The sequence below is a fragment of the Trichosurus vulpecula genome, chromosome 9, assembly GCF_011100635.1.
Source record: "Trichosurus vulpecula isolate mTriVul1 chromosome 9, mTriVul1.pri, whole genome shotgun sequence".
Classification (NCBI taxonomy): Eukaryota; Metazoa; Chordata; class Mammalia; order Diprotodontia; family Phalangeridae; genus Trichosurus; species Trichosurus vulpecula.
The window spans coordinates 154,030,660-154,056,413 of NC_050581.1; the positions used below are offsets into that span (position 1 = coordinate 154,030,660).

Below are 25,754 nucleotides of genomic sequence, written 5' to 3' on the forward strand. Positions count from 1 at the left end.
GGCCGTTGCCAGGCGCCCGGCAGAGGAAAGATGCGGCCCCGGGAACAGCGGCCGCCACTCGGGAGCGTGCGACCCGCGGAGCCCAGCAGGTGAGCTCCCCATTCCGTCCAACACCCGCTCCGGCAGCTGGGACTAGAGCCGGGCTCCGGCTCTGGCCAGCCTCATCTTCTTGTCCCCTTCCCGGGCGAGGTCCCCTGTCCTCCACTACCCCCGGGCTAAGACGGAGACAATTCCTTTCTGTCCGGCTAGGAGGCGGATCTATCTCCACACCCACCCGGGGAGCTCCAGCCACTTAAAATACCACCGTCGGCCTCGGAGGTGACACACAGCTCGGCTGCGGTTCTGCATCTTTATTTTCCAGGTGGAGAAGTTGAGGTACAGAGCTATACCTAGGGCTCTTCTGAACGTCCTGGGAGACCCCTTGTTCATCTCTCTTCTTGGTCACCCGAACCTACATAGTTAAGGGATTTGGGGAGAGCTCTTTATACTGGTTGAAAACTTAACCGTAAGATTGATGCCTCGACAAGATCATATTTAGTTCCATTTATTGTTTCATGGAAAGCAGATCTGGGTTCTAATCCTGCTCCACTGGGACTCTGAGTAGCCACTTTCATTCCCTGGGCGTTTCCTCATTTGTAAAGAGTGGAGTGGGGAGATGGTCTCATAGATCCTCTGAGGCTATAAGTACAAAGCTCCAATTCCTACAGTTCTCAGGAAACTGATTCTGCAATTAAAATTTGTCATGGTGCATCCCAATGAGTAAAGTTAAATGAGGCTGAGGGCAGGGGATGAAGGGAAGGTCATTTTGTTCTTTCCAGTTATATTCCTAAAAATGCACTCAGTTTTAATGTTATGGACACACACAAAAAAATATTTGGGCGAGGTGCTTAGAATGTGTAATGATTCCTTTATTCTTGGAGTTTTTTAGGGGGATCAGGTGATCAAGGTTAACTTCCACTATATAATGATTTCTACAACTGATTCTTAGTCACCATTTGAACATGTAGCATGTACAAAACACTCTATTAGGCCCGGCTTATAAGAATTCTGGAGGAAATATTGTAAATCGATCTGGGAATTGCTTTAGCTATTCTTTCCACACCTCCAAAGAGCAAAAACAAAATCTCCCAAACCAATTCTCAACGACAGGTTTATTACTTGGGTGAAATTTGTCCATCAAATTCACTGTCACAAACCAAGGTGATGCAAAACTCTAGAACTTTCAGGAGTAAAACTGAATGGGATCTTCCAGGACTGAAGATCTAGTCCTTTGCCTTTTGTAGGTAGGGAAAGAAGGGTCAGAAAAAGACACATTTATCTGGGAAAATGAGAGGAATCTTTATCACCCTGGGTACTTAGAAATGTAGAATCCACATGCAATCCTGAACAAATAAGCAAAACTTGGTTCACCAGAGTTAAAGGGGAGGAGGGAGGGTGATATCAAACACTAAATAAAAGGCTTGGCCATGAATATAACTAGTATTCTACAGACTAGTAAGTGCCCCATCCAGAACCACAAGCTGGCTTTTATTTAAAAGTAGTTGGTATTTGGAGAACTTTCTCTTTCCTTAGAACCTTTTTAAGGGAACTAGAATGACTGACCGTTTGTAGAGGAAAAACATGATGTGCTGAAAGCAGCTTTTGATCCTTAATGAAGAGAGGTTCCATATGTTAATTGCTCTCCTCTAGGTGTAACAATGGCAGGATATCAGCTCTGGTCACCATGGACCCCACTGGATGAGAGTTTCCAGTGGCTTCGACATACAACACCTACCCCTTCTTCCAAGCACCCCTTTAGGGCCTCTCACTGCTTCCCACACACTCCTTCAGACCTGGAAGTGCAGCTTTGCTTCCAAGAGGTCACCCTCGTCCTAGACAGCCCCTTTCTAGAACCCGGGGTGAGCCCCAAATTGCCCTGTCACACATCAGAGCTCCGAACAATGAACAGTAAGAAAGGTCTCGTCAGGAAGCCTCAGCCTGTCCGCCTCAGTGGAGTGGACTCTGTCTTTGGCAGGATCATCACGGCTCAGCCCCCAAAGTGGACGGGGACATTTCGAGTTTCAGACAAATCAGCATTTTGCAAAATCATCAGTCGGGAGCATCAGTGGCCCACTGGACTAAAGGAGCCTCAAATCCAAATGACAGTGACTATGTGTAAGCAGATGCTGCGGTCTATCCTGTTACTGTATGCAACTTACAAGAAGTGTACTTTTGCCTTGCAACACTCCAAGTAAAACCCCTCCCTGGTTTGCAGTCACACTCATACCATGTCCTTTGGTAAGTGTCTGGAGTTTACGGAAACTCACGTAAAGGAAACTGCAACATCATTGGAGCTGTCTTTACCCCTTCTGTCAAGACAAGACAATGCAGGAGTCCCCCCCACCACAAAGGGCCGGTGACACAGAGCAAGAGAGAACGTCTTTCACTTGTAAAATTAAACCACTTTAAAAATGAGTCAAACTAGCACATGTACACGTGATAATGAAGAGCATTAAACAAACAGTATGTACAAAGAGCACAGGGGCTGGCTTGTCATTCTTTTAAATTTAAGACATATGGCTATTTAGTTTTTAAACAGTGACAGGAGTATATGGTGCATGGTCTGCTATGTAAACAGGATGAAGCCAGAAGCATCAAATCCAACATTTTGTTAGATGGGTCATAAGCAAAAAAGGGAAGACTGGAGAGAGAAGGAAGAGAATCCAAATGGGTAAAACACACCATATTAAACACACTGACATTCCAGCATGACAGAGATGGGGGAGAGAAAAGGCTGGGAGGGGGTGGGGTCTTCTCTGCAAGGGCTGCAGGCAGAACAGGGTCCAGGCTCTCAGAAGGAAGATGTCCCATTTCCTGTTTTTAGCTGAAGTTCCACAATCCACATTCCTCATTTGCTGTGGTAACTCAAACAAATTGCAAATTGTTTTTAGAGCAGTATGTAACTGTTATCAGAATAAACTCACCCAACATAATGGGAATTGAGAATAAACCTTATGTGCAAACAAACCTAAGCTCTGCGCGGCTTCTTTTACCCCTGCCATATAATGGGCTGATGAGCAGCAGCAGAAAGGCCCCTCCTGAGCTTCCTTTTAGATATGAAGGGATATTCAGTGTCACTGCTGGTCCACCCTAAACAGCAATCAGGCCCATCTTCCCCAAGACAGAGCATCTAAAGGAGGGTGGAATGTGGGATCCTCAGCAGGAAGTCTGACAAGACAGATACCGCCACACAACTTTATTTCTTAGTATCAGTATTGTGCATTCCTCTGCAAAGACCATGACAGTCCATCTATTATCCCAAACAGTCAAGGAGGTGGAAAGCCCAAGGAGGGGAAAGAAATTTATCCAAAAGATGAGGTGGAATAAGCCTCATCCTCAGAACCAACTAAAGTGCTTGCTTTCCAGTCTAGCTTCTGAGACATGAAATCATATTAAATATAGATAGTCTTCACACTGTGTCTACAGCAGAGTGATCTTCTCACAAGCCAAAAGGGAAATGAATCACATATGTCACTAAAGAATGTCACTTCCCATAACAGCAGGCTTGATGCTGGCAGATAGTCTAAAAATCATGGCTGGGATAATGCCATAAAGATTCCTCATCTTCACATATGGAACAAGATGCTTCTAAGGAGACTGGATGCTGGCAGGAGGCCGGGAAGCACGAGTGCAGATGAGGGGTGGGAAGCAGGGGCTTGGGAGGAGAGGGAGCAGCCTCTTCCTCTTCCAATCAGTCATCACTCTCGTTATCATCTTCTTCATTACCACCAACACTTGCTTCATCTATACTTCCCTGAAGCAAAGAATAATCAAATTGACAAGCTGAATATTGTAGGCATTATGGACCCTAAGCATCTATATGGATGTTGTAACAGTGCCCTGGGGGGGTGGGTGGGATATGGATCTCCATGACCAGATATAGACTCACGCCTAGTCATCATTTTCAAACATTCAATAGAAAAATCAGCATTCTCCTCAATTCATTGACTTTTTAGAACTCTAGGCAACAGCACAAAGTATAGATGAACTTCAAACAGTCACAAAGAATTAAAATTTTCCAACTAGCCTGAGCCCTAACTTAATTAACTCCTACTGTGTGGAATTTGGTGCATTAGTGGGCTGTGACTGCCCAGGCATTAGTTATAGGAAGTACCCGAAGGATCTTGTGCGTAATCACATAGTCCAGGACATGGATAAAGGGGGCATTATTCTGTGGGGGTACTCACTAGTGCACTCCTTGGGTGGATAATTTTTCAGAATAGGCCTTCACTTTTTCTTATACTTGTGGGCTGGCATTGGGCCAATGTCCCACCTCACCTCTACCTTCGAGTACTAGGCTCACAGTGTCGTGTGTGTGTGTGTGTGTGTGTGTGTGTATTTCTGTGTCTGTGTGTGTACACAGACTCACATCTTCTACCCATCACAGGTGCCCCGAGGCAACTCTGAAGCACTATAATCATGGCCTTTGAGAACAGTTTCTTCTTTAGGAGACTTTGGAAAGATGTAGGTACCTTAAGGAAACACATTACCAAATTGGAGCAAGTATACATTTTTTCTGAATGCATAAGTAAAAGAATTAATTTAACTCAAGACTTTCCCCTTAAATGCATGTTCTGTAAGAAAAAAAGTTAAGCAAGACCCCATCCTGCAAGAAGAGTTTTCAGATATGAGCCCAATAGGAAGCTGCTAAGGAAACTCAACCGGCAGTGAAGCCCAAATGTAGGATATTTAGGAATAACTACAGGTAAACCAGTAAGTTGCACAGAAAGAAAAGGATTATCCCCACTGCCACCAAACTAATAGGCCAGACAACTTTTAGTCTTTTCTCTGCCTCCCACAGCTCTCTAAGAACTGGGTCTATTTGGCTAGGCATTAAGTGTGTGTGTGTGTGTGTGTGTGTGTGTGTGTGTGTGTGTGTGTGTGAGAGAGAGAGAGAGAGAGAGAGAGAGAGAGAGAGAGAGAGAGAGAGAGAGTGTGTATGTGAGTGTGTGTGTGTGTGTGTGTGTGTGTGTGTGTGTGAGTGCGGAGATAAAAGTTTGTGTACTACATAAATATGTTTACTATATAAATACGTGTACTACATAAATGCGTTTGACTATCAAAATCCAACCACAAAGGCAACAGAAATACCTCCTCTGTTTCCTGCTTGGAGAGTTGAGAGGACAGCTCCTCCTGGTTCTCATCCATTGAGCTTTCCTGGGATTGCTGTGACAGGATCTCTTCACCCTATTTGGTATAACAGTATTTTAAGAGAGACATTAAGAAAAATTCTGGTATGTTTCAAATATTCTTTAAATAATATCAGACCTATGAGCAGAATGACCTTCTAACTTTACTTAATATCCCCACACAAATGGTCATTAAAGAGGCTGAAGACCAAGTGACTGCTAAAAGTGATAAACTACAGATTGGCCATTGAATAGGCTCCAACCCACCACACTCTCTGACATCAGCACAGGCTCCAGTGTCCCACAGCTCCAGACCACAGCTGGTAAAGTGATAGAGTAAAGGTGGAGTAAGGAGACATGAGTGAATGAGCAGGGAGGGCTGCTTGAGTTCTTTCTACCCCCAGGCTCTGCTATGGTCTGACCACCTAGGCAACTAGAAATCAAGGTCTAAAACCTCAGTGTTTCTATTTTCCTTTGTAAGTACAGATTAATAATACCAGGACTTTTGGGTGGGTAAACAGGATATCTCTAAGTATGCTGAGAACTTTTAGGAGAAAAGGCCTGACAGAAATCAAAACTGTAACTGTAATGAACCCTAGTCTAGGGATGGGACCCTTCACTACAACTCAGTGCTAAATGGGCATGTGGGTTATTCTGCATAGTACAAACCACTTTCCTTCCATAATGATATAAGCAACCCTGAAGGTAATTCTAGGAACAAAACCAGTTTAGGAAGAAGAGAAATAACACCACTACATATACAAAGGTGACTCAGCAGGGAATGAATGCAGTGAGATATTTTTTCCACAAGGTCTTTCACTCTCCCTTATGACCAAATGACATGCAGTTCTGAGATGGGTGCCATGGCTGGGGTACAGTATGTGACGATGGCACAGAATGCCTCGTAGGAGACTGACTATAATTCGAGCCTCATTCACACTGTCTTTAATCTACCAACCAGAGATAGGGAACTGGGGCTTAAAGGGGTGAGTTATAAGCAGCCATCCCTTGCTTTGAGTTCTAGGTGATTTTGTCTTCCCATTCTTCCCTGACGTGAACCTCTCAAGTTTTCCTAGGTAGGATTGACCTAGTCTGTCATGACCCTGAAGCTCACCTGCAGGTCCCTGTTTTTGAGGTTGCCCAGCCAGAAAGCTTCCTGGCAGTTGTTGAGAATCAGCATGGCCTTCACCCTATACACAAACAGCTCCAGGGTTTTCTTCAACAAAGGCACATGGTTGGTAAGACTTGTATCTTGGTGAATCTGAAAGTAGAACCAAATATACCTGAGCCAAGTAGCGTCTATTCTTCTTGAGGACTCGTATCATTTTTTTGCACTCCCCAGACAGTCGATGAGCATTTATTAAGCACTACCATGTGCTGGGTGCTGAGGATGCATATGCAAAAGTGAGACAGTGGAGCTTAGACTCCCACTTCTCCAATATTAAAGGGTGGTCAATCATCCTAGGTTAGGCAGTCAAGAACTCAGAATCAGAGAATCTAAGAGTTAGTTACAAGGGGCCTCAACAGAGCCTTCTAGTCCAACCCACAAACCAAAGGAATCCCCTCCATGAATAACATGCCTCCAAAGTGGCAATCCAGGCTCTCTTTGAAGACCAATATGGAGAGGGAGTCCATCACCTCCTGGGTCAGTCCATTCCCCTTTGGGACAACTTGAATTGTCAGGAAGTTTCTCTTGATATCAAAACTAAGTTGTTCCTGTTTCTGCCTTAGGGGACCAGGCAGAACAAAGCTAATCCCTCCATGTGAAATTGTTCAGATACTTGAACATAACCATCATGCCTCCCTTAAGTCTTTTCTCTAGGCTAAAAATACCCGGTTCTAAGTGGTCCTCATATTCATGACCTCAAGGCCCTTCACCAGCCTGGCTGTCCTCCTCTGGACATTCTTCCATTTGTCAATGTCCTTAGTCACTTAAACCACTGAGTCAGGTCAATGGCCCATTTGGTTAGGATTCACTCCCTGACAGGGGCAGAGAACAGGGGGTTTTCTGTGGAAGAGCATAAGTACTTGCCTTCCACAACGTCAGCTTCAAAAGAGGCATCACAGATACCTCAAATGCCTTTTTAATAAGCTGGTAAGAATCTCTCAAGACCCTTCATGTACCTATTTATGTTGACAACAAATAACACGGACTAGCTCCAATTGGTTGAAATGTTATTTGAACCTTCACTAGAAGCACCTTCTAAAAATGGACCTGAGAGGTCCATTGCTAGCAGAAGGGCCAAGGTAGAAGGCCCAATTCATCTGCCAAATGGCCTTTGTGTTCTGCATTCCCTTGATCCTTTGGACTAAGGAAGACAACAGCCATCATGGGGCTGGCATCTAGCAAGAAAAAACAATTTAATTTTTTCTTTTGTGCCTAAAGTGTTATCAGAAGCAAGAGACCTGTTTCTGTCAGGCAGATTATAAATGTAAAGAGGGCTCCAACAGCTGGCTTCCTGTCACTTACTCACCAGCAGGAGTACTTACTTACATAATGCATCCATGGGCATTCTGTCTCTCTCCCCTAACAACACCTTCTGGAACATGTAGGGTGTGAATTTATTTCACATACTGAAATTTATCTTAGACCTGGCTGTCCTCCCTCAGCTCCCCAAGGCTTCACAACACTAAATAACATGACTTCAGACATGGCACCAGGTTGCTACAAAGTTAGAAAAAGGTAAAGAAACTATAGGAGTCTATGAAATGGTAAGCAGTGCCTGCAGATTTTAAATAGATATAAGGGCTGGTGACGTGTCTCATTCGCCTTCTTACCTTAGAATGTCCACACATATGATGAAGTTGTCTGGTACTCAACTGGAAGGTTTTCAGTAAACTCAAAACATCTTCCTGAAACCAACCCAGAAAGGTTTGTTATGTAAAAATTGCTCTTCCTAGCAAGTTGTCAATTGAAGCTAAAAAAGATTTTCCTTTTTTCTGCAACCAGAGTTTTCATTTATTACAAATGCAAAAAATAAGGCTAAGACAGGAGAACCTCACAAGGAAGGGACCGAAAAGGATCCTGGCTACATGGCTATGTCATCTTTACTTGGTTCTTGTCTATAAGGAACAGTGATGGGGCAGGCAGATGTCCTCCTTAGTCCTGGCATGTCCTGTTACCTATTAGACAACGTAGTTCATTGGAAAGAACCTTGTGCCAAGAGTCTTTAGACCTGGACACTGGCTAGCTCTGGTCTAGATGTGGGACTTAAGTCACTTAACCTCTTGGACTTCAGTTTCCTTCCTGTTAAATGGAACCTGAGAGAATTCTTAAGACAATCAAATATCAGTATCTTGTAAGGCTTTTAAAAGCATGAACCAAGGGTAAGAGGTTCAGCCTCCATGTGCTAACTCCCTTCGCTACAGTATGAGACCTTGCCAGTGTGTCCCCAAGATTTACCCAGCCCTCCCACTGCGAGCACCCAGAGCTCAACAATAAAATGTGCTCTATCTGACTGAGTTCTCTAGTCACGTCCCTAGCAATGTGGGAATTATGATCCCCACTGACTGATCTCACAAGATTGCTAGGAGGAATGACTTGACAAAAATTAGAATAATGGCCCTTTCTCAAGGCAGAGTGTTAAATACCCAGAACCCTGAGAATGATCTGGTGCTTTCAGAAGGAAAAGCATTTAGTCTCAAACTGGGACCTCAATCCCATTCTTGAGATTAGGGTAATTCGGCTAAGAAAGCAAAAGGACTAAAAGGCTGTCTCTCCATTCAAGATCCCCATAAGCATTCCTCTTCTGGAAAGTCAACGTTAATGTCAATTCTGGTACTGGGATAAACAAGAAGGGAATGTTGGCTCTGAGGCTTAGATAAAAACATGGACACTCCAGGCAACAGCAATGCACCAGCAAGGTTGTTACTTCTATTTTCCATCTTGGGGGCACGCCTAGGAAAGTGGGTTTAAACTAGGCTTGGCCCATCTTGGGTGTAGTCTCCTTTGGGGTAGGTGCCTGGTTCTCTTCCAGTTCTTCTGTTCCCAGGCTGGAGTGGACCCAATCCAAGGGCTGAACTGAATCCCAGGGCCCACCCTGCCTCCTTGTTTTCCATTGGCTTGCTCTTACCCGATGTTTTCTGAAACTGAAGTCCAGGAGGGGCATGCACTGCTTCAGAAAGGTTTCCACGAAGAGACGTCCATACTAAAGGGAAAGAAGGCAGAGCTTATACCTGATGGTCTAAAGCTACATTACCGGGCTATAGAGCCTCAAAAGGAGGAGACTAAAGGCTCTCTTGCTTTCTTTCCTTCCCCTTACTTGCCCAGAGATCTTGGGAAGCCAATTATTGCTACGCCAGCCTTCACTTACCACCCCTAGCTATTCCTAGGGCATCTGCAACCCCAACCCCTCCTTGACTTGCTCCCTTGGCCTCTAACCAGGAATTTAAAGTTACAGCAACACTGGATTCTTCAACCATCCAATGAGTCTGGGAAGACTCATCCAAAATACCACCTGGGAAGCACTAATTCCTAAGACCCAAGGCCTGTGAGGAGGGGACCGGTCAAAGCCTTTTTGGCTGAAGCCTTTTCCTGGAGCAGTGGAGACTCTTCTTGATTGGAAGGAAAATCCAATACAAAATGGGTCTGGTTTGTTAACGGAACAGCAAACCTCCCTTACCTTCAGACAAACATTTAAGACTGGGCGACTATCAAATACCTGAGAGAGAAGAAAAACCAGTCAAAGTGTAGGCCTAGCTCTTATGTAGGTAGATAATACTAATTACAACAATGAGTCACACTTCTTTAGTACTTTAAGATTTATAAAGTGCTTTTCTTACAATAGCCCTGTGTACTACAAGTATTTTTACCCACATTTTACAGATGTGAATGCTGAAGCTCAGAGAGGGTAAGTCATTTACCCATCATCACACAGCAAATGTACATCGGAGCTGGTGCATTACCTCAGGTCTCATGACCTCCAAGTACTGCACATTTCTCACTGGACCACATGGCCTCCCACAGCTCTTTGGTCAAAGCCACAGGGGGCAGGGTTTTAGTCAGCAGGACATTATTGTGAATTCTACTGCAATAGGAACCATATAGTAATATGACTGAGTGTTTCTGGGATGACAGGAGAGAGCTAAAACCCTGATCTGATGAGAACAAATATGCTAATAAAATTTGCAGGAGCATGCCTAATGAGTGAAGATGTATACATACTGTATTCTGCACATACAAGAAAAGTGACCGAGAAACCGATATGGCATATGGGGATAACAGGACAGTCCGGGGTGGGGACAGTGAAGACTGACATCTACCAATGTGATCCTGGCAGGAAGGAAGGACATTAGGAGGCTCTGCTCAAAGAGAAAGGAAAAGAAGGAACTTCTGTGTTTCACCCATGGATGGGTTTCCAAGTTTCCTCATCTCATAATGGCCCACTATGAGGGTACATGGGGCAGGGAAAGAAATGAGCTTTGGTTTCCTCACAAATTGCACAGAGGAGAAAGACAGTATTGTCTGGGTGGTGGCAGGAGAGTTAGCATTAGCTCTTACCCAGGAAGGGAAGTTGGGAAAATGATGCTGAAGGATGATGGATGGATGTTCCCAGAACTGCTTCCTTAAAGAGATACAGGATCCAGAGAGATGGACCAAGACCCATGTACTTACCTTGACCAGGCTGATAAGGATATTAAAGTCTCGGACAGCCATGTTCCAATATCGAAGCTTCTCCTCATGTACCTAGCAGTAGCCACGGAAACAGGCACCCCACAATCAGAGCCAAATTCGGTTATTACATTCTATTTCTAGCAATCAAATAAAAAAATTGCATGGAGATTCTAAGATTCAAACCACTAGGTAACAGCCATACGTCCTTAAAGTGGTTATAAGCACTACATATACAAAAGTACTTGGCATTGTCAAATGGTTCAACATCAGAAACTAATATGATTTTATCAGTGGAAAAGACGTTAAAGAAGACATGTCATCATTGAGTCCTTTCCACAGGACTGGCAGCTGAAACCTTACACATACATGGTTTCCACCATTAGAATGGCAGCTCACTGAGGGCAGGGACCATCTTACTTTTCTATTTGTGTTTCCAGAGCTTAGCCAAGTGCTTCACACATAGTGTTTAATAAATGTTCATTCATTTATACATTCATATGTCACGTCAAAACACATGCAAGAAACAAGAAGCAAGACCTTGGTTTCAAAGCAGATCTTGGCCTCAAAATGACTAATGAGCATGAGACCTCTAGGGCTCCTCCACGTTCAAGTGCAGAGTTCGTACCTGAACCAGCCGCGGTGAACTAGCTGCTAATGACCTGGCACAGAGTACACCAAGAAACATGCTTTCTAATCCTATCTCAAATCCTAAAAAGCAAGCCTCTTAGTCAGGTGACCACCAGGGCATCTCAGGAGCCAGAGATGGATTTTTGGGATCAGGTCCATAAGGGAAGGATCATGCCTCACTATTATGGGGCCAAAGTTATCCAGTGAGTGAGTCATAGTCCAACCTCCAGGAAAACAAAAGAACAGATCAGGGGATGAGCTATGGGAGAGGACGGAGAGACTATTGGAGCTGGTCATGGCACAGCATTTCTGGGGTCAACTGACAGACAGGGAGGAAAGGGGACTAGGTACAGCAGGAAGTTGCTCTGAGGAACCTCTGAAGAACTTTGGATATAGAACCCAGGAGGAGCAGCTTAGGGGGACCAGCGGCTGGAGAGATACATGGCACCTGTGCAAATGAAGGTGTCTGGATAAGTCAGAACTCACTACCAATGGCAGATATGTATCCTTGTTACCTGGCCCCTCTCGAGTGAATAGGGACAGATGAGACAATGCATGGTAGGGTGGTTGTTTGAAATCAATCCTCAACTATTATCCAACATCAGGGCCTTACCTTAGGCAAGTCTGCAGCAGTACCAGCCTGAAGGTTCCTCACTGATTTCTCCAGCTCAGCCATCATTACTCGAAAGAAAACTACAAATGTCTGCCTAGAAGAATGGAAGATTTGTAAGTTCCTGGCCTATGGCAAAGCAGCTGTGAGCATGCCAGCACTGGCCTGCCCTCGAGTTCCTTCTGTGAAGAACATAAAGGCCATTCCTTCCCAGGTCCCTCAGCATCCTGTCACTGGGACCCATCATAATGTAAGGGAGACTAAGGGGCAAGATCACAGATGAAACCTACGAAACAATATTAACCTGATGAAACACAAGGGCCAGTGAAGAAGATATCCTCCCCCCTCACCTCCCAAGATAGCATGCAATCCTTTTTCCCCTACTTTTAACCTCTTAAAAGTGAAGTAACTAGAACATGGGCTGGATGATCTCTCAAAGTTAAATTATAAAATTAACAAGACATTATGCAGCTAGATTTCCTCCACTTCAAGCATCTTCCTAGCTTTAAGAACCCAATCTTCTAATGCCACTCAATAGGATTTTCTCATATCTGAATTACACTAACTAAGAACAAGTCAAAGTTTGCCATTAGTCACAGAGACTCCACCAATGTCTCCTAAGAAACATTAAGGACAGATATAGAACATGGGAATCATTTGAACATTAGAAAAAGGCTGGACGGCTTGGTTCTAGCTTAATAGTGAGACCATGAGCAAGATGCTTTTTTGCATCCTTATTCAAGTGCTTCTGAAGTAAAACAAAACATTATCCTCAGGACAAAACAAGACAGTGAAAAGGTAGGATGTGGAATACTTTCTTGTGAACATCTCCACAGAAACAATGTCTAAGACTTACCTGGTCAGTGTAGGGAAAGAGGAAGAAGAAGCATCTTTGGAAGAATTGATTAGCTCCGGGACCCCAGTACTAGCAATCTCCTCTATAAGCTTGAGGACATTGTCTGCTCGCTCCAGGTAAATGCTGCACTAAGAAAGCCATGTGACTGATTAGGAACAGAATGACCAAAGGCTCTAGGACAAACTAAATACCCCTTTCTTGGAGACTCAGAGTGGCATTTATTTATTTGTAAAATAAAGTCTCATTTCTTTTCTAAACTCTCTTAGGGTGAGATGAAACATATAATAAGTGGAAGGAAAAGCTAGAGTTCATTGAGCCAATTATAACATGTCGTAGTCTGGAGTTTCTCTTCCTGAACCTATGGACAGAATAAATTTAGGAGCTTATCTCCTGTGGTGTCCCTAGTTCAACATGGTTTTGGTCAACTAACAAGGCAAGGGGGATATCACAGATTGAGGGCTTCTGTGTGTCCTGAATTATTCTGTTTCACCAAAGGAGTTAATGTGGCAATTTAACACAGAATGGAAAGATCATAGACTCTACTAGTCCCAAGTCTGCCTCATTTTGAGTTCATAACCAAGATATACTCAAGATTCTTATAAACATTATTATGAAACACTTTACAGATATAAAGGAAGGCTTAAATAACTGGAGAATCATTGTGTATGGCTAGGTTTCAAAGAAATTTTTAAAAATGAAAATAACATCTAAATTAATTTACAGATCTAATGCTATAACAATCCATTTTATGCCTATTTGGTCACTTTCTGTTTTCTCCCAATATTCACCCCACCGGGGTTTTTTGCCAGAGGAAGGGCCCCACAAATAGAAAATGGAAAAACAACATTTGATTCTCCTGGCAAAAGCCAACTCTCTCACCAGAGCAAAGTGTGCAGTTGGTCATTAAAGCTGCTGCCTCTCTCTCTCTCTCCATTTGGCTGCACCCAAACTTGACAGAGGAACTGTCTAGCCAGAGAGGCTGTTGGAAGAAGAATCAGGCATGAAGGCTGGCTTAGAAGGTCCCAGTCCAACCTTAGGGGCACAACTGCAAAGCATCAGTCTTTAAAAAGGCAGCTCCTTGTGACCCTGTCTCCTTACAGAAAACCTGAAAAAAGCTAATACACATGCCTTCTCTACATCTGCCCTGGCACCTTTAATATCTCTTAGGACCACATTTGCTGTGATTCCACATTTATTAGGCAAATTCCCAATCTTAAGCTGGCTTCCCATAGTTTTCCCTATGGGGAAAACAGCATGCTCAAAGAGTCAACAAGTACTTTGTTTCTTTTGAAAAGCTTACCCATGGACATTATTATTGATGTTTTAATTGTTTTTTCACAATTTAACAATCACATTTAAGGTTTAATGTTTCTTATGAGTTTGTTTAATCTGAATGAGTTTCCTAGTGCTTAATCATCCCTATGTGAATTGATAAAACTGAAGTTCTAAACCTTTTAAGGCTTGGAGCAAGACTTTAGATGGTAGTGACTGCCTCAATCAATCAATAAAGATCTATTAAATGCCTACTATGTGCCAGGCACCATACTAAGTGCTAGGACACAAAAAGAAGCAGAAGATAGTCCTTACCCTTAAGGAGCTTACAGTCAGTCTTCTGAGCCTAGCAGCCTTACTCAATGCAAATACAGTTTACTCCTGAAGGTTCAGGGTTCAAATTGTAGCTTAGCTTTAGTTTCCTAATGATCATAATGAGGGCAATGGACCAAATGCCCTCTAGCTCTAAATCCTATGCGTATATTACAGGGCCTAATTCAGACTGGTGAAGACAAACTTTAGATAAGGCCAAAAGCTTTGTTTAGCAAACTCTTTTCCCCAAGGAACTTTTCTGGCACCAATTTATTAAATTAGATTGTAGGGTAGGAAAGCAGCCACATAAAGTGACTATGAATACCTGCTACATTAGACCTCCAAATAACTTCTCATTTTGTAGATAAAGAAATTGAGGCAGATAATTAAGCAGAGAATGTGGTTTTTTTGTGATTTTTTTTTATCTACAAAGATGATCCCACTAACCTATCATTGCAGGAACCTAGGCTTTTAATCTGGTTTTCCTATAGATTTTTGCAGATACATCCTTCCCAAAGTCCTTCTCGAATTCATTAGCTGTGGAACAAAGCAAAGCTAACTGGTCTAGACCATACTCAAACCTCATCAGTCCCATGGTCTAACTAACTGAGTTAATCAATCACAGACCTGGCATTTTTTTGAGAATCCAGGTTATGGCTTTATATTCCAGTTCAAATACAAGGTAGTCTAGATGACCTCTGATGTGCTTTCCAATTCTGATATTCTACAATTCTGTAAAGATGCCAACTGTCCTGTTCTTGATAACAATAGGAAGCATGCTAGATAAGGAGAAAGTCATATCACTACCTGACTTGGTGCCTTAGTTTCTCTCATTACAAAATAGAGTGTGACAATAACTCCTCCCCACCTTAAGAAGGGAAGGGATTTATAAGGCCAAATGCATAAGGTGCTTGGAGATCCCCAGATTTCAAAAGAACAGTGCTATTTACTTGAAAAAGGAAAGAGGGTCTTTCACCTAGTTTTTCTTTGTTCTGGGAGGCTGCAGATTTCTCTGAGATGACAATAAGGAGTCGAATGAGATAAATGGCACACTGGAAACTGGGAACACTGTGATGGAAATTCTGTAAGTAGTGGAAGCTCTGGCTGTGAAAAAGGAAAAAAAGAAAAGAAGGAAAAGCAGCAGTATAGTCATTCCGGTTCTGTCTACAACTAAATGTGTCCCTAAATCCATTTCAAGGATTTCACTACCCTTTCCATCATTTTATCCAAAGCATTTACATTTTCATTTACACTGGATTCCTTCTTCCAAGCGACCGTACAATAAGTAGCAGGATGGAACACTGGGGCTGGAAGGAGGGGGAGGGGAAGAGGGTGAAGGAGACAGGAAGTCTAACTTCTATGGTGACTTTATGACTACTTTGGTAATTTTAGACAGTTCATCTGTGGTATTTTCAGCTGCAAAAATTCTCTTCATTTCTCCACACTAGGATGTGAAGAAAAATGGCAATAAATGAGGTAGAAGCACCCAGAACTTTTTAAAAGCAAGGTGCTACATTAGTCCAAAGTAGCATGACGTGTTAAAGGCTGGCATTTTAGTCTAGAGGATGACAGACCTAGCAAACAAGAATTGTTTGGAAACTGGCAAATCTTTGGTGTTTATCTGTAAGGATGCTCTAAGGAAGCACATCTAAGACCCTCCCCGATGGGGGAAGATGTTAAGACAAAACTTAGCAGGGTGTCTTTTAGGCACCTGAGTAATTCTCCTAAAGGTGCTTCATGGTCTCCCTGTTTCAGTCTGTTGGCGAGGACTTTCAGAGCCTCCAGCATTAAGTTCCGGTTTTCAGCCTGAGAAAAGCCACCCCTAGAGATAAGCCAAGAGAAGGGCAGGTTAGGACAGTTTCAGGCAAGGATGTACAACACTTGGGACTCTTAGCTTGTAGTTTACTGACATAACCCAGAAATGAGGAAAATTGATGAAGGCAAAGTGAAACTACATATGGTTCAACTTTGGTTCTGTGGTATAGGTCTGTGTGGTCAGCATGGGAATGGCAATGCAGACAAAATATTTTCCTTAAGGTCCTGCCTAGATTCACCAAAGGAAGAAAGGTCTGAAAAGGTTCCTCTCTCTTTTCCATCCTACTGTTCAATGAGGTTATCATGCCCTGTCAGTTTTTTTTCAAATGTCTTTCATGCCTGTTGTCATTGCCCTAATCCAGACTTGATCTCTCTCCATTCTGTACACTGTCACCACATTGATCTTCTTCAAACACTGCTCTCAACGTCACTGCCCTGTTCAAGAAAATTCAGTAACTGCCCAAAGTCTAAACTTCCCTGCAACCTCCTGGAACCTCCTTGGCTCACACCATCCTTCTGGTTTAGTCAGGCTGGTCTCCATACTGTCCCCTTGATGGCTCCTGCTCTTTCTTGATGTCTTTGCTCATGCTAGTCCTCATCTCTGTTCTCACTTACCTAGCCTTCAAGTCCTATTTTGTCTTTGAAAGACCTTCCAAACAATTCTACTTTACAATAACTCCCTTCTTTGAACTTTATGGGACTTAGAGCTGTTAATACTCAATTTTGTACTTGAAGACATATTTTGTATTAACCTGCAAATATTCAAGTATATAATGCTATCCATTCTCCCTAACATTATCATAGAAAATATAAATTGGTGTAAACAAAATTATGCTACAAATCAAGGGATCCAGTTTCCCTTACCCTCTCTGTAACTAAATTTTTCTATTGATAAGCTACAATGCTTAATGATTATTTAAGATTTTCTTCATTGGGACATGGTAAGGAAAAACTATAATAAATAATATATAAATACCTAGAGCTTTTAAAAGAAAGGTCTCATGTAAATTCAATGTATCATTATTACTATCTACAAAGGGAATGTGAAGGCTGGTAAAAATTATTTGAGGACTAGCGAAAGTTCAGTATTTATCTGGAAGATTTTCTAAACAAGTGTACCTAAGAATTTCAGAAACTCGGGCTATGGGAGGAAAGTGGCCAAGTGAAAGCCAGGAAACATGTTTGATCCTATGTCCTATGTTTTTAGGGGGATCTTGGGGACAAAGCCTCTCCAGATTGTGGGATTTTGGTCACATGTCACAAACTTGCTGTGACCTTGGAAAGGTCCCCTCATCTCTTGGTGCTTCAGTTTTCTCATTTTTAAAATGGGGTAATAACATCTGCAATAAAATCCAAACAAGGTAAAGCAAGTATAAAACAATGTACACAAAGATACTCTGAAAAACATAAAAATTACATAAATATTAGTGATCTTGGGCAGGACTTCTATTAATTTTCTATTTTGATGAGTGCCAAGCACAATTAACATTTGCCTCTCAACAGTAACAATATTAATCATAGCAACTAGCATTTATAGAGTACTTTAATGTTTGCAAAGTCCTTTACATGGTACCTCATTTAATCCTCACAACAACCCTCCCAAGTAGATATTTTTATTTTCTTTTCACAGATAAGGAAACTGGGGGGTGGGGGGGGGGGAGTGTTAAAGTACTTGCCAAGGGTCACAAAGCTACTAAGTATGTGAGGTAGGATGCAAACTCAGGTCTTTTTTGAGTGTTTGCACTATACAGCTGGTGACTGAGACCTGAAAGCAGCTACATAACTCCTTTACATCCGCCCGAGTCACATCCCACACACTCACCAGGCAAAGAGGGCAAGAAAAATCTGTAGCAGCCTCTGGTAACAAGATGACATTATCTTGTGCTCCTGTATTTTTACTCCAGGTCCATCTATCATGCCATGGTTTTCAGTAGCCAAGCACTTAAATAAAGGGAGGAACATGTTTCTAGGTCAAGTGCTTCAGTGAACATTCTTATTTTCCCCCAGTTCATCACAACAAAAGAAATGATATTCTCTATTTAGGTGATAATTTTTGAGCTTCTAGATCACAGGAGTCAAACATGTGGCCAGTCACACTGAGGCCTGAACTAGATTAAAATGTAATTACAAAATATTTAACAAAACAAATAAAAATACTACAACAGGATCACAGATAATGGTAATGTGTAATTTTCTAAGTCATCAGGCAGCCTGTTGAGCTCCTTATGTACAGTTTAGTGGCCCCCATTTCTACTTGGGCTGGACACAGCCGCTCTCAATTATAGAAGTGGCTTGAAAGACAGGGAGGCTGCTGACCTGAAAGTAGTTGTGCATGTTCTCCAGGTGGTTACACAGTGGGGTCAGCAGGACCACTAGGTAGTGAGCTACTTCCTGAGCTGATCTCTGATGCAGATGGGAGAATCCAATGTTCCGGCTTCCTTTGCCCTGCAATGAGGCCCAAGGTGGAAAAAAAAAAACAAACCAACATACCCCAAGCCCAATAACAACGGATTACCACACAATTCCTTAAGAAGCAAGATCTTGTTCACAGTAGACAATAAGTCTGACATAGTGACTTCTACTCAGGAGCATCTGAGGCAGCAAGTTGCCCACCATTAATGAATTCTGACCATGAGGAATAGAATAGTCTTTTCTACTCCTCACCAGTTTACCTTCATAGAAGAGTGAAGTTTACTTCTAAGCAACCAAAGCCCTATAGAAATAGAAACCAGAGACTGGCCAAGATGGTCGAGCAGGAAGCAGCAGTACTAGCTGGTTCCCCTCACAACTACCCTGCAGCCCTTTGTAGCTAACCTCCTCAAAAAGGCTGTCTGTAATATGTGCCTCCACTTCCTCTCCTCATATTGTCTTCTAAACCCCTTCTAATCCAGCTTCTGACCTGATTCTACTGAAACTACTCTCCAGAGTTAACAGTGTCGTCTTAGTTGCCAAATCAATGGCCTTTTATCAACCCTCATTCTCCATGGCCTCTCTGCAGCCTTCGACACTGCTGATCACTCTCTCCTCCCTTCTCTTGGGACACCACTCTCCTCTGGTTCTCCTGCCTATCTGATCCTACTCATTCATTTTTGCTAGATCCTAACCACAGGTGTCCCTCAGGGTACTGTCTTGGGCCCTCTTGGCTTCTCCCTTTATATTACTTCCTTTGGTGAGCTCATCAGCTCCTTCGTATTTAATTACCATCTCTATGCTGATGACTCTCAAATCTCCCTAACTTGTTCCAATCTCTCTGTTGACCTCCAGTCTCTTATCTCCAACTGTCTTGCAGATATCTCAAACTGGATATCCAGCAGACTTCTTAAACTCAACATGTCCCAAATGGAACTCACTATCTTTCCCCCTAAATCCTCTCCTCCTCCTACCTTCTCTATTACTCTAACAGGCAACGCTATCCCCCCAGTCTCTCAGGCTCAAAACCTAGGAGACATACTCCCTATCTCTCAGCCCCAATATCCAAGACCTGCTCATTTCACCTCTGCAGTGTCTCTCTAATACACCCCCTTCTCTCCTCTGTCACTGCCACCTCTCCAGTACAGATTTTCATCATCTCACATCCAGACTACTACAATAGCTCCTAGTGGGTCTGCCTGCCTCAAGTCCTTCCCCACTCCAATTCATCTTCCCTTCAGTCACTAAAGTGATTTTCCAAAAGCACTGGTCTAACTAAGTCACTCCTCTACCTACTCAATAAACTCTAGTGCTCCCTATCACCTCTAAGAGCAAACCTAAAAGTTCTCTTTGGCATTCAAAACTCTTCTTTACCTAGCCCCCTCCTACCTTTCCTGTCTTCTTACATCTTACTCCCCTACATATAGTCTACCACCCACAGACAATGGCTTCCTGGCTTATTCCATGAACAAGATATGCCATCTGTCAGCTCGGGGCATTGTCTCTGGCTGATCCCCCACTATGCCTGGAACTCTCCCCTCAACAACACCTACAGACCTCCCTGGCTTCCTCTGAGTTCCAACTAATATCCCATCTTTTACAGGAAGCCTTGCTCAACCCTTCTTAATTCTAATGACTCCTTTACGTTAAGTATTTTCCATTTATTCTGTATATAGCTTGTTTTGCATGTATTTGTTAGCATTCTGTCACCCCCATAAATTTGTAAGCTCTTTGAGGGCAGGGACTATGTTCTGCCTCTTTTTGTACTCCCAACACTTAGCACAGTGCCTGGTACATAGTAGAAACTTAATGAAGGTTTATTGATTAACACTCCAACAAAGATCTCAGAGGAGTGTAAGGCTAAGTAATGATTGGAAATCTAAGAGAAAATAACAGTGGATTATCTTTACAGCATAAGATCACAAATTTGACCAGTAGGCAAGCAGGAACTGGCAGGGCTATAATGCTGTTACTGATCACGAAATAGAGGCTGGGAACATAGACTCCATCCCCAAGCAGAGATGGTCTGTCACTTCAGACTCAGCCTCTGGCTAAAGAACTGAGCTGATACTCTGACCCAAGAAAGGGGATCCTGAGGCCAGGTTCTGTCACTCTAACTCCAACAGCAGCACACTAGATATGAGAGCCTAGCCCTAACACAGCATCTCAACCTGGGGAGTAAGACTGGAAAAATGAATAAATAACAAAAAAACATAAAGAGATATGATGCCAAGGATGCCCAAGACACAAACCCATAAGAGAATAACTCCACAACACCTACAAGCAAAAACCCAAAGAAAAATCACAGTTTGGGCACAAGAATTCCTGGAAGAGATGAAACAAGAATTTTTAATAAAGGAATTAAAAATGATTTTATGCACAAGAGCACTAGATAAAAGAACTGGAAGGAAATGAGAGTTGTGGAGGAGAGATTTGGAAAGAAAATTACCATCTTAGCATAAAAGATGCAAAACCTTACCCATGCATCAGAATTAGAAATTAGAATGGCAAAGAGAAGTTCATGACTCCATGAGACAACAAGAAATATTAAAAGAAAGCCAAAACACTGAAAAGATAGAAGGAAATGGAAGATATTTCATATTGCACTACCTGAAAGTTATGACTTTAAAAAGGGGCTAGGTGTTTCAAGAAATCATGAAAGAGAACTGTCTAGATTTATTGGAACAAGACAGCAAAGTGAAAATACAAAGACTCCACTTACCACCTCCTAAAATAAGACTCCAAAAAGAAAATTCCCAGAAGTGTCCAAAATTCAGAACTTCTAGATCATAGACAAAATATTGTAAGCAGGAAGAATAAGAAACAAGAGCCTCCAGCAGCTAATGTACATGATGCACTCCTTCAAAGACATGACTGCACTGTGTACGCACTTTATTGCACTGATGCAATCAAAACCACATGACTTAGAAATGAGGCCTTCCATGAGGTGCTCTCACCAAAAGGAAGGCCCCTGGAAGCTATCATTTTGCTAAGGAGCATCTTCAACCTTAAGTATTCAGGTGGGTCCTCAGACAAAAGACATATAGTTGCTCCCTGGACCCTGACTCCAAGCCAAAGATTGCACTCAGTAGGTATTTGGGAACCTTAGAACACTGCTAAACTATGATAAGCCCTAGAGTAGGACTTTACTGGAAGAATTTAATGCAGTACTGGATGTGAAAATACTTTGAATAACTCATAAAAAGCTCCAGATAAATGCTATGCTAAAGTGTTTTTCACCTGAGGTGGGAGGAGGGCTATATTCTCAGAACTTAATCAAGCCCCCATGATAGCAAGCATGATGCTGGTCACTGAGCAAGAAAACAAAACTGAGAGTCTCTGCTGCTGCTGAGCAGGTTGTATCTACGTGGATTGGCCAGACAAACAGAACTCCAAGATCTACAAGATCTGTGGTCACCAAGACACCAAGAGCCATCTGGCACCTGAATCAGTGCTGTGCTGCTTGTTGTTCACACTTGAGAAGATCTGAACATTTCACCTGTTTGTATCACCCAGCTCCTCTCTGGTTGTATATTGTGCAGGGAAAGCCATAAGCCCTTGCTTGTATGCTTTACGTGTGAGCAACCAGCTACAACACTGAAACTGAGCATAGGTTAGTTTAAGAGTTGTTAAATACAAAATAAGGTAAGAACATGATTCAGTTAAGATGGAAAACACCAAGAAAGCTAGGTGGGTGTCTGGGAGCACGTTGCTTATTTTCACATGCCATTTAAAATAAATTTTACTTGTCCTATTACTAAGTTGAATAAAAATTCCCCCAGCAGTAACTTGCTGCATAACAATGCAAATAAAATGAGAGAAACCATCAGCAATTACTTGCTAGCAAGACCCCTTGTGGTTGCTTATACTGACCTTGAGGAAAGAGATCCGCTTGGTAGCAGTGGGCACAAGCATATTTTCCAGTTTCTGGGAAAGATCATTCAGTAGGAAGAGTAACTCAGGGGGTCCCAACTGTACAACTTCAGTGGCCTGTGATTTGGAGAAAAGATGCCTCTATCACATGAATTACTCTTATCTGCACATCAAATATCCAAGACAAATTTCAAATACTGTTTGCCTCTGCTACCTAATACTGTGTTCAGAGCAACTCCCTCTCATCATGATCTATTTCATGTGTCCACAAAGAATGTGGACTAATTTATTATCTAAAGTAAATAGCCAAGCCTAGCTGCTAACACAACATCTGTAAGATGTTATTAATTTATATATATTTATATATAAGACTTGGAATCTTTATAAAATCATAAAGATCAATTTCACATATAAGGCTATTCCAGTCTTGGTACAGTTTTAAGCTCTAATAATTTTGGAAGCATAAAGGCTACAAACTTACAAAAAACATTTAAAAAGTTATTTTAAGTTTCTTTTACACCTATTTAAAATTTTAATTTTAAAAAGAGGAGCCACTCTGTCATTATGACAGTTTCTGGATGATACTTGCTCAGATCGGTGAGTCAGGAGAGGGGATCCTCTTTCTTGATCACCTCCATTAGACTTTTCTTGTCTGGTCATATAATATGTGTAGTGTGTGCATCAAAACCTCATTCTCTGGATGAACTTAAGGTGAAGATTACAAATGCAATCTTTTTTAGGTAGTGAGCAGCAGCTATTAAAAATTTTTACTAAGTTCAAGAATCAACAACGTTGATGTATAGAATAAGACACTTTTGGGGTATTTCGGGGGGGGGAGTAAATTTGTAGCATTTATACTTCTGAAGTTATGAAAGTTTTAAACTGCACTAAGACTTTTGGGACATCCTGTATCTTGTAACCAGTGTCCTCCAACCAGAAACAAGTGAGTTTCATCCATTCCTTTGGCTTGTTTTCATTTAAGGGTTATCATATCAAAAGGGTGGGGTTTCATCTTGGCAGCTGAAATTTACCATTTTATCAGGTTCATGAACATAGCAGAAAGAATTCTGGATTTGGGGTAAGTGGATCTGTTTCAGATTCTGGCTCTTCTACTTAACTGTCTATATGACCTTGAGAAAGTCTCTGAACCTGGGTGGGCCCCAGTTTCCTGAACTTTAAAATGAAGGAGCCAGAAGAGATGTGTGATCTGAAGTTCACACATTTTACCTTTGCCCCCTCTCGGAGCATCTGAAGGGGAATTCTCACCTTTCTAGTTTTCCAAAAATCTAAAACCTAAATGTCTAACAGGAAAACCCTCCCATTTCACAGTACAGCAATGCTACTATGCTCCGACCTCTGAAATGATTAGAGCGAAACTTTCTTCAGTGAATTAAACCTAATGAGAAGAGTCATCAGTAATAGTTTTCTCTCCTGTAATTAAATGAATCCTTCAGCTTCCCCCTCTACCTATGGATTGAGACTAAATCATCTAAAAACCTAGAGATGAAAAGTGCATCATTCATGGCAACAGCATTTGCTTCCTCAGGTTAAATTATTTTTACCTTCACAGTTTCTTCTCTTTAGTGTATACTATTATCAACTAAAAGAAGCTACTCCAAGGCCACCATGTTACTCAGAACAGAAGGAAATCTATCCCAAACATTGGAATTGACATCTCAGATGGTTAAGTATGTATCTCCAGTTGACTGAAGAGCATGGCAAGATACATCCTTTCTCTAGGACAGTGGAGCTGGCCCCAGCTGACCCAGAACCAGGCCGCCCTACAGAAGTACTCTGAATACCTCAGAATGCAAAATTCCTCACAGAGATAAAGGCAGAAGTCAATCACCTCAGTAAACTGTATAGTGATAAAATGAATGATTTCTTTAACCAGGATGCCTGAGGTAAGAGGGCTAAACGAGTTTATTTGTAAAGTGCCTAGCACATAGTAGGTGTTTAGGAAAAGCTTGTTCCCTCCTCCCCAGAGAGAGGCTATCAAGCCAAATTCCAAATTTTCCTACTACCTGCCTCTGTGATTTCTCCCAAAATAAGAATAATGTCCAGGAACTTTGTGTAGAAGGGTGCAGCCTAGCACCATAGGGTCCCCACTCAATCCCTTACCTCAGTGTGCATTTCGGTATCCAACAGGGACTTGGTCAGAAGTCCACAGCATAGAATAGAGAACACCTCAAGATCTAACTCTCGGAAGAAGGTGATATAATTCTGGAGGGACACAGAAGCCTTCTCCTCCTCCTTCTCTGTGAAATCCTGGGCAAAAACAGCAGCAGTACATACAATACAGTAAATCCTGGGGCCAAATCTACTTTTTTTTGAAAACTACACTAATGTACACTAATGTATCTAATTTCATGCAAAAGCTAGATTTCTGAAAAGATGAGCATAAATTCAATCAAATTTTAAGTTTATTAAGGAAGCTTTTAAAAGAGTTATACTGGGGCAGCTAGGTGGTGCAGGGAGTAGAGCACCGGCCCTGGAGTCAGCAGGACCTGAGTTCAAATTCAGCCTCAGACACTTGACACACTTACTAGCTGTGTGACCTTCGGCAAGTCACTTAACCCCAATTGCTCTGCCTTCCCCCTTCCCCCCAAAAATAAAGAGTTATACTATAACTAATTTTTGTCCTTTTTAAAATGGATATACTTTATATTGACATGTTATTCACTTCCCAACAACCAACCACTCCATATTCTCTTCCCACAAAAAAGCGAAGCAGAGCTGCCTAAAAGAATGATTGCCACAAGACAACAACAGCACATCCAACTTTCCCATCTTTTTTTTGTTCATTAACAAAAGGAGTGTGTGCTTTCACATTATCTGGAACTGACACTATAAGACTGTTTTACAAATTAGTAAGGGCAGAGATAGGCAGGGGAGCCATGATGCCACTGTTACCTCTCACGAGAGGAGGCTCCCACTCATGTCAGATGGCACTGTCTTTGCCCCTCAGTCGTAGAGGGGTGCCCAGAAGCCCCAAGAGCTTCAGTGCCTTGCCCAGGATGGGGCAGAGACAGGAGTTGAATCCAAGTCCTCCTGGTGCTGGAGCCAGCTCTCTACCCATTATGGCACACTGCCTCAAAGCCAACAATCACTTATAATTTTTTTCTTGTGTATTTTAAGGTCTCGGATTGTTGAGATGGCTCATCTCTAAGTGGTTAAAATAACAGAAATAATAAAAAC

At 42.3% G+C, this 25,754-nt stretch overlaps 2 protein-coding genes across 2 annotated transcripts in view; one reads left to right on the forward strand and one right to left on the reverse strand.

Annotated features, from left to right (window-relative positions):
* Positions 1 to 1,697: 1,697 nt before the first annotated feature.
* Positions 1,698 to 2,255, forward strand: FANCD2OS (FANCD2 opposite strand). Its single transcript, XM_036738168.1, has one exon. The coding sequence runs from the start codon at positions 1,698 to 1,700 to the stop codon at positions 2,232 to 2,234; it is 537 nt and encodes a 178-aa protein (XP_036594063.1). The 3' UTR covers positions 2,235 to 2,255.
* Positions 2,220 to 25,754, reverse strand: part of FANCD2 (FA complementation group D2) — a 65,667-nt gene continuing 42,132 nt past the window's right edge. Inside the window, exons 28-43 of the mRNA XM_036738167.1 lie at positions 24,678 to 24,824; positions 22,557 to 22,673; positions 18,591 to 18,719; positions 18,097 to 18,215; positions 16,171 to 16,281; positions 15,436 to 15,563; positions 13,755 to 13,854; positions 12,876 to 12,998; positions 12,023 to 12,116; positions 10,783 to 10,854; positions 9,791 to 9,829; positions 9,242 to 9,316; positions 7,947 to 8,021; positions 6,283 to 6,429; positions 5,131 to 5,226; positions 2,220 to 3,793 (exon numbers count right to left, since the gene is read on the reverse strand). Coding sequence (XP_036594062.1) covers positions 3,731 to 3,793; positions 5,131 to 5,226; positions 6,283 to 6,429; positions 7,947 to 8,021; positions 9,242 to 9,316; positions 9,791 to 9,829; positions 10,783 to 10,854; positions 12,023 to 12,116; positions 12,876 to 12,998; positions 13,755 to 13,854; positions 15,436 to 15,563; positions 16,171 to 16,281; positions 18,097 to 18,215; positions 18,591 to 18,719; positions 22,557 to 22,673; positions 24,678 to 24,824 — 1,635 coding nt within the window. The 3' untranslated portion in view covers positions 2,220 to 3,730. The remainder of the gene's footprint in view (positions 3,794 to 5,130; positions 5,227 to 6,282; positions 6,430 to 7,946; positions 8,022 to 9,241; positions 9,317 to 9,790; positions 9,830 to 10,782; positions 10,855 to 12,022; positions 12,117 to 12,875; positions 12,999 to 13,754; positions 13,855 to 15,435; positions 15,564 to 16,170; positions 16,282 to 18,096; positions 18,216 to 18,590; positions 18,720 to 22,556; positions 22,674 to 24,677; positions 24,825 to 25,754) is intronic.

Coding starts and splice junctions, on each gene's coding strand:
- FANCD2OS (XM_036738168.1), top strand. CDS start 1,698: ATGGCAGGATATCAGCTCTGGTCACCATGGACCCCACTGGATGAGAGT.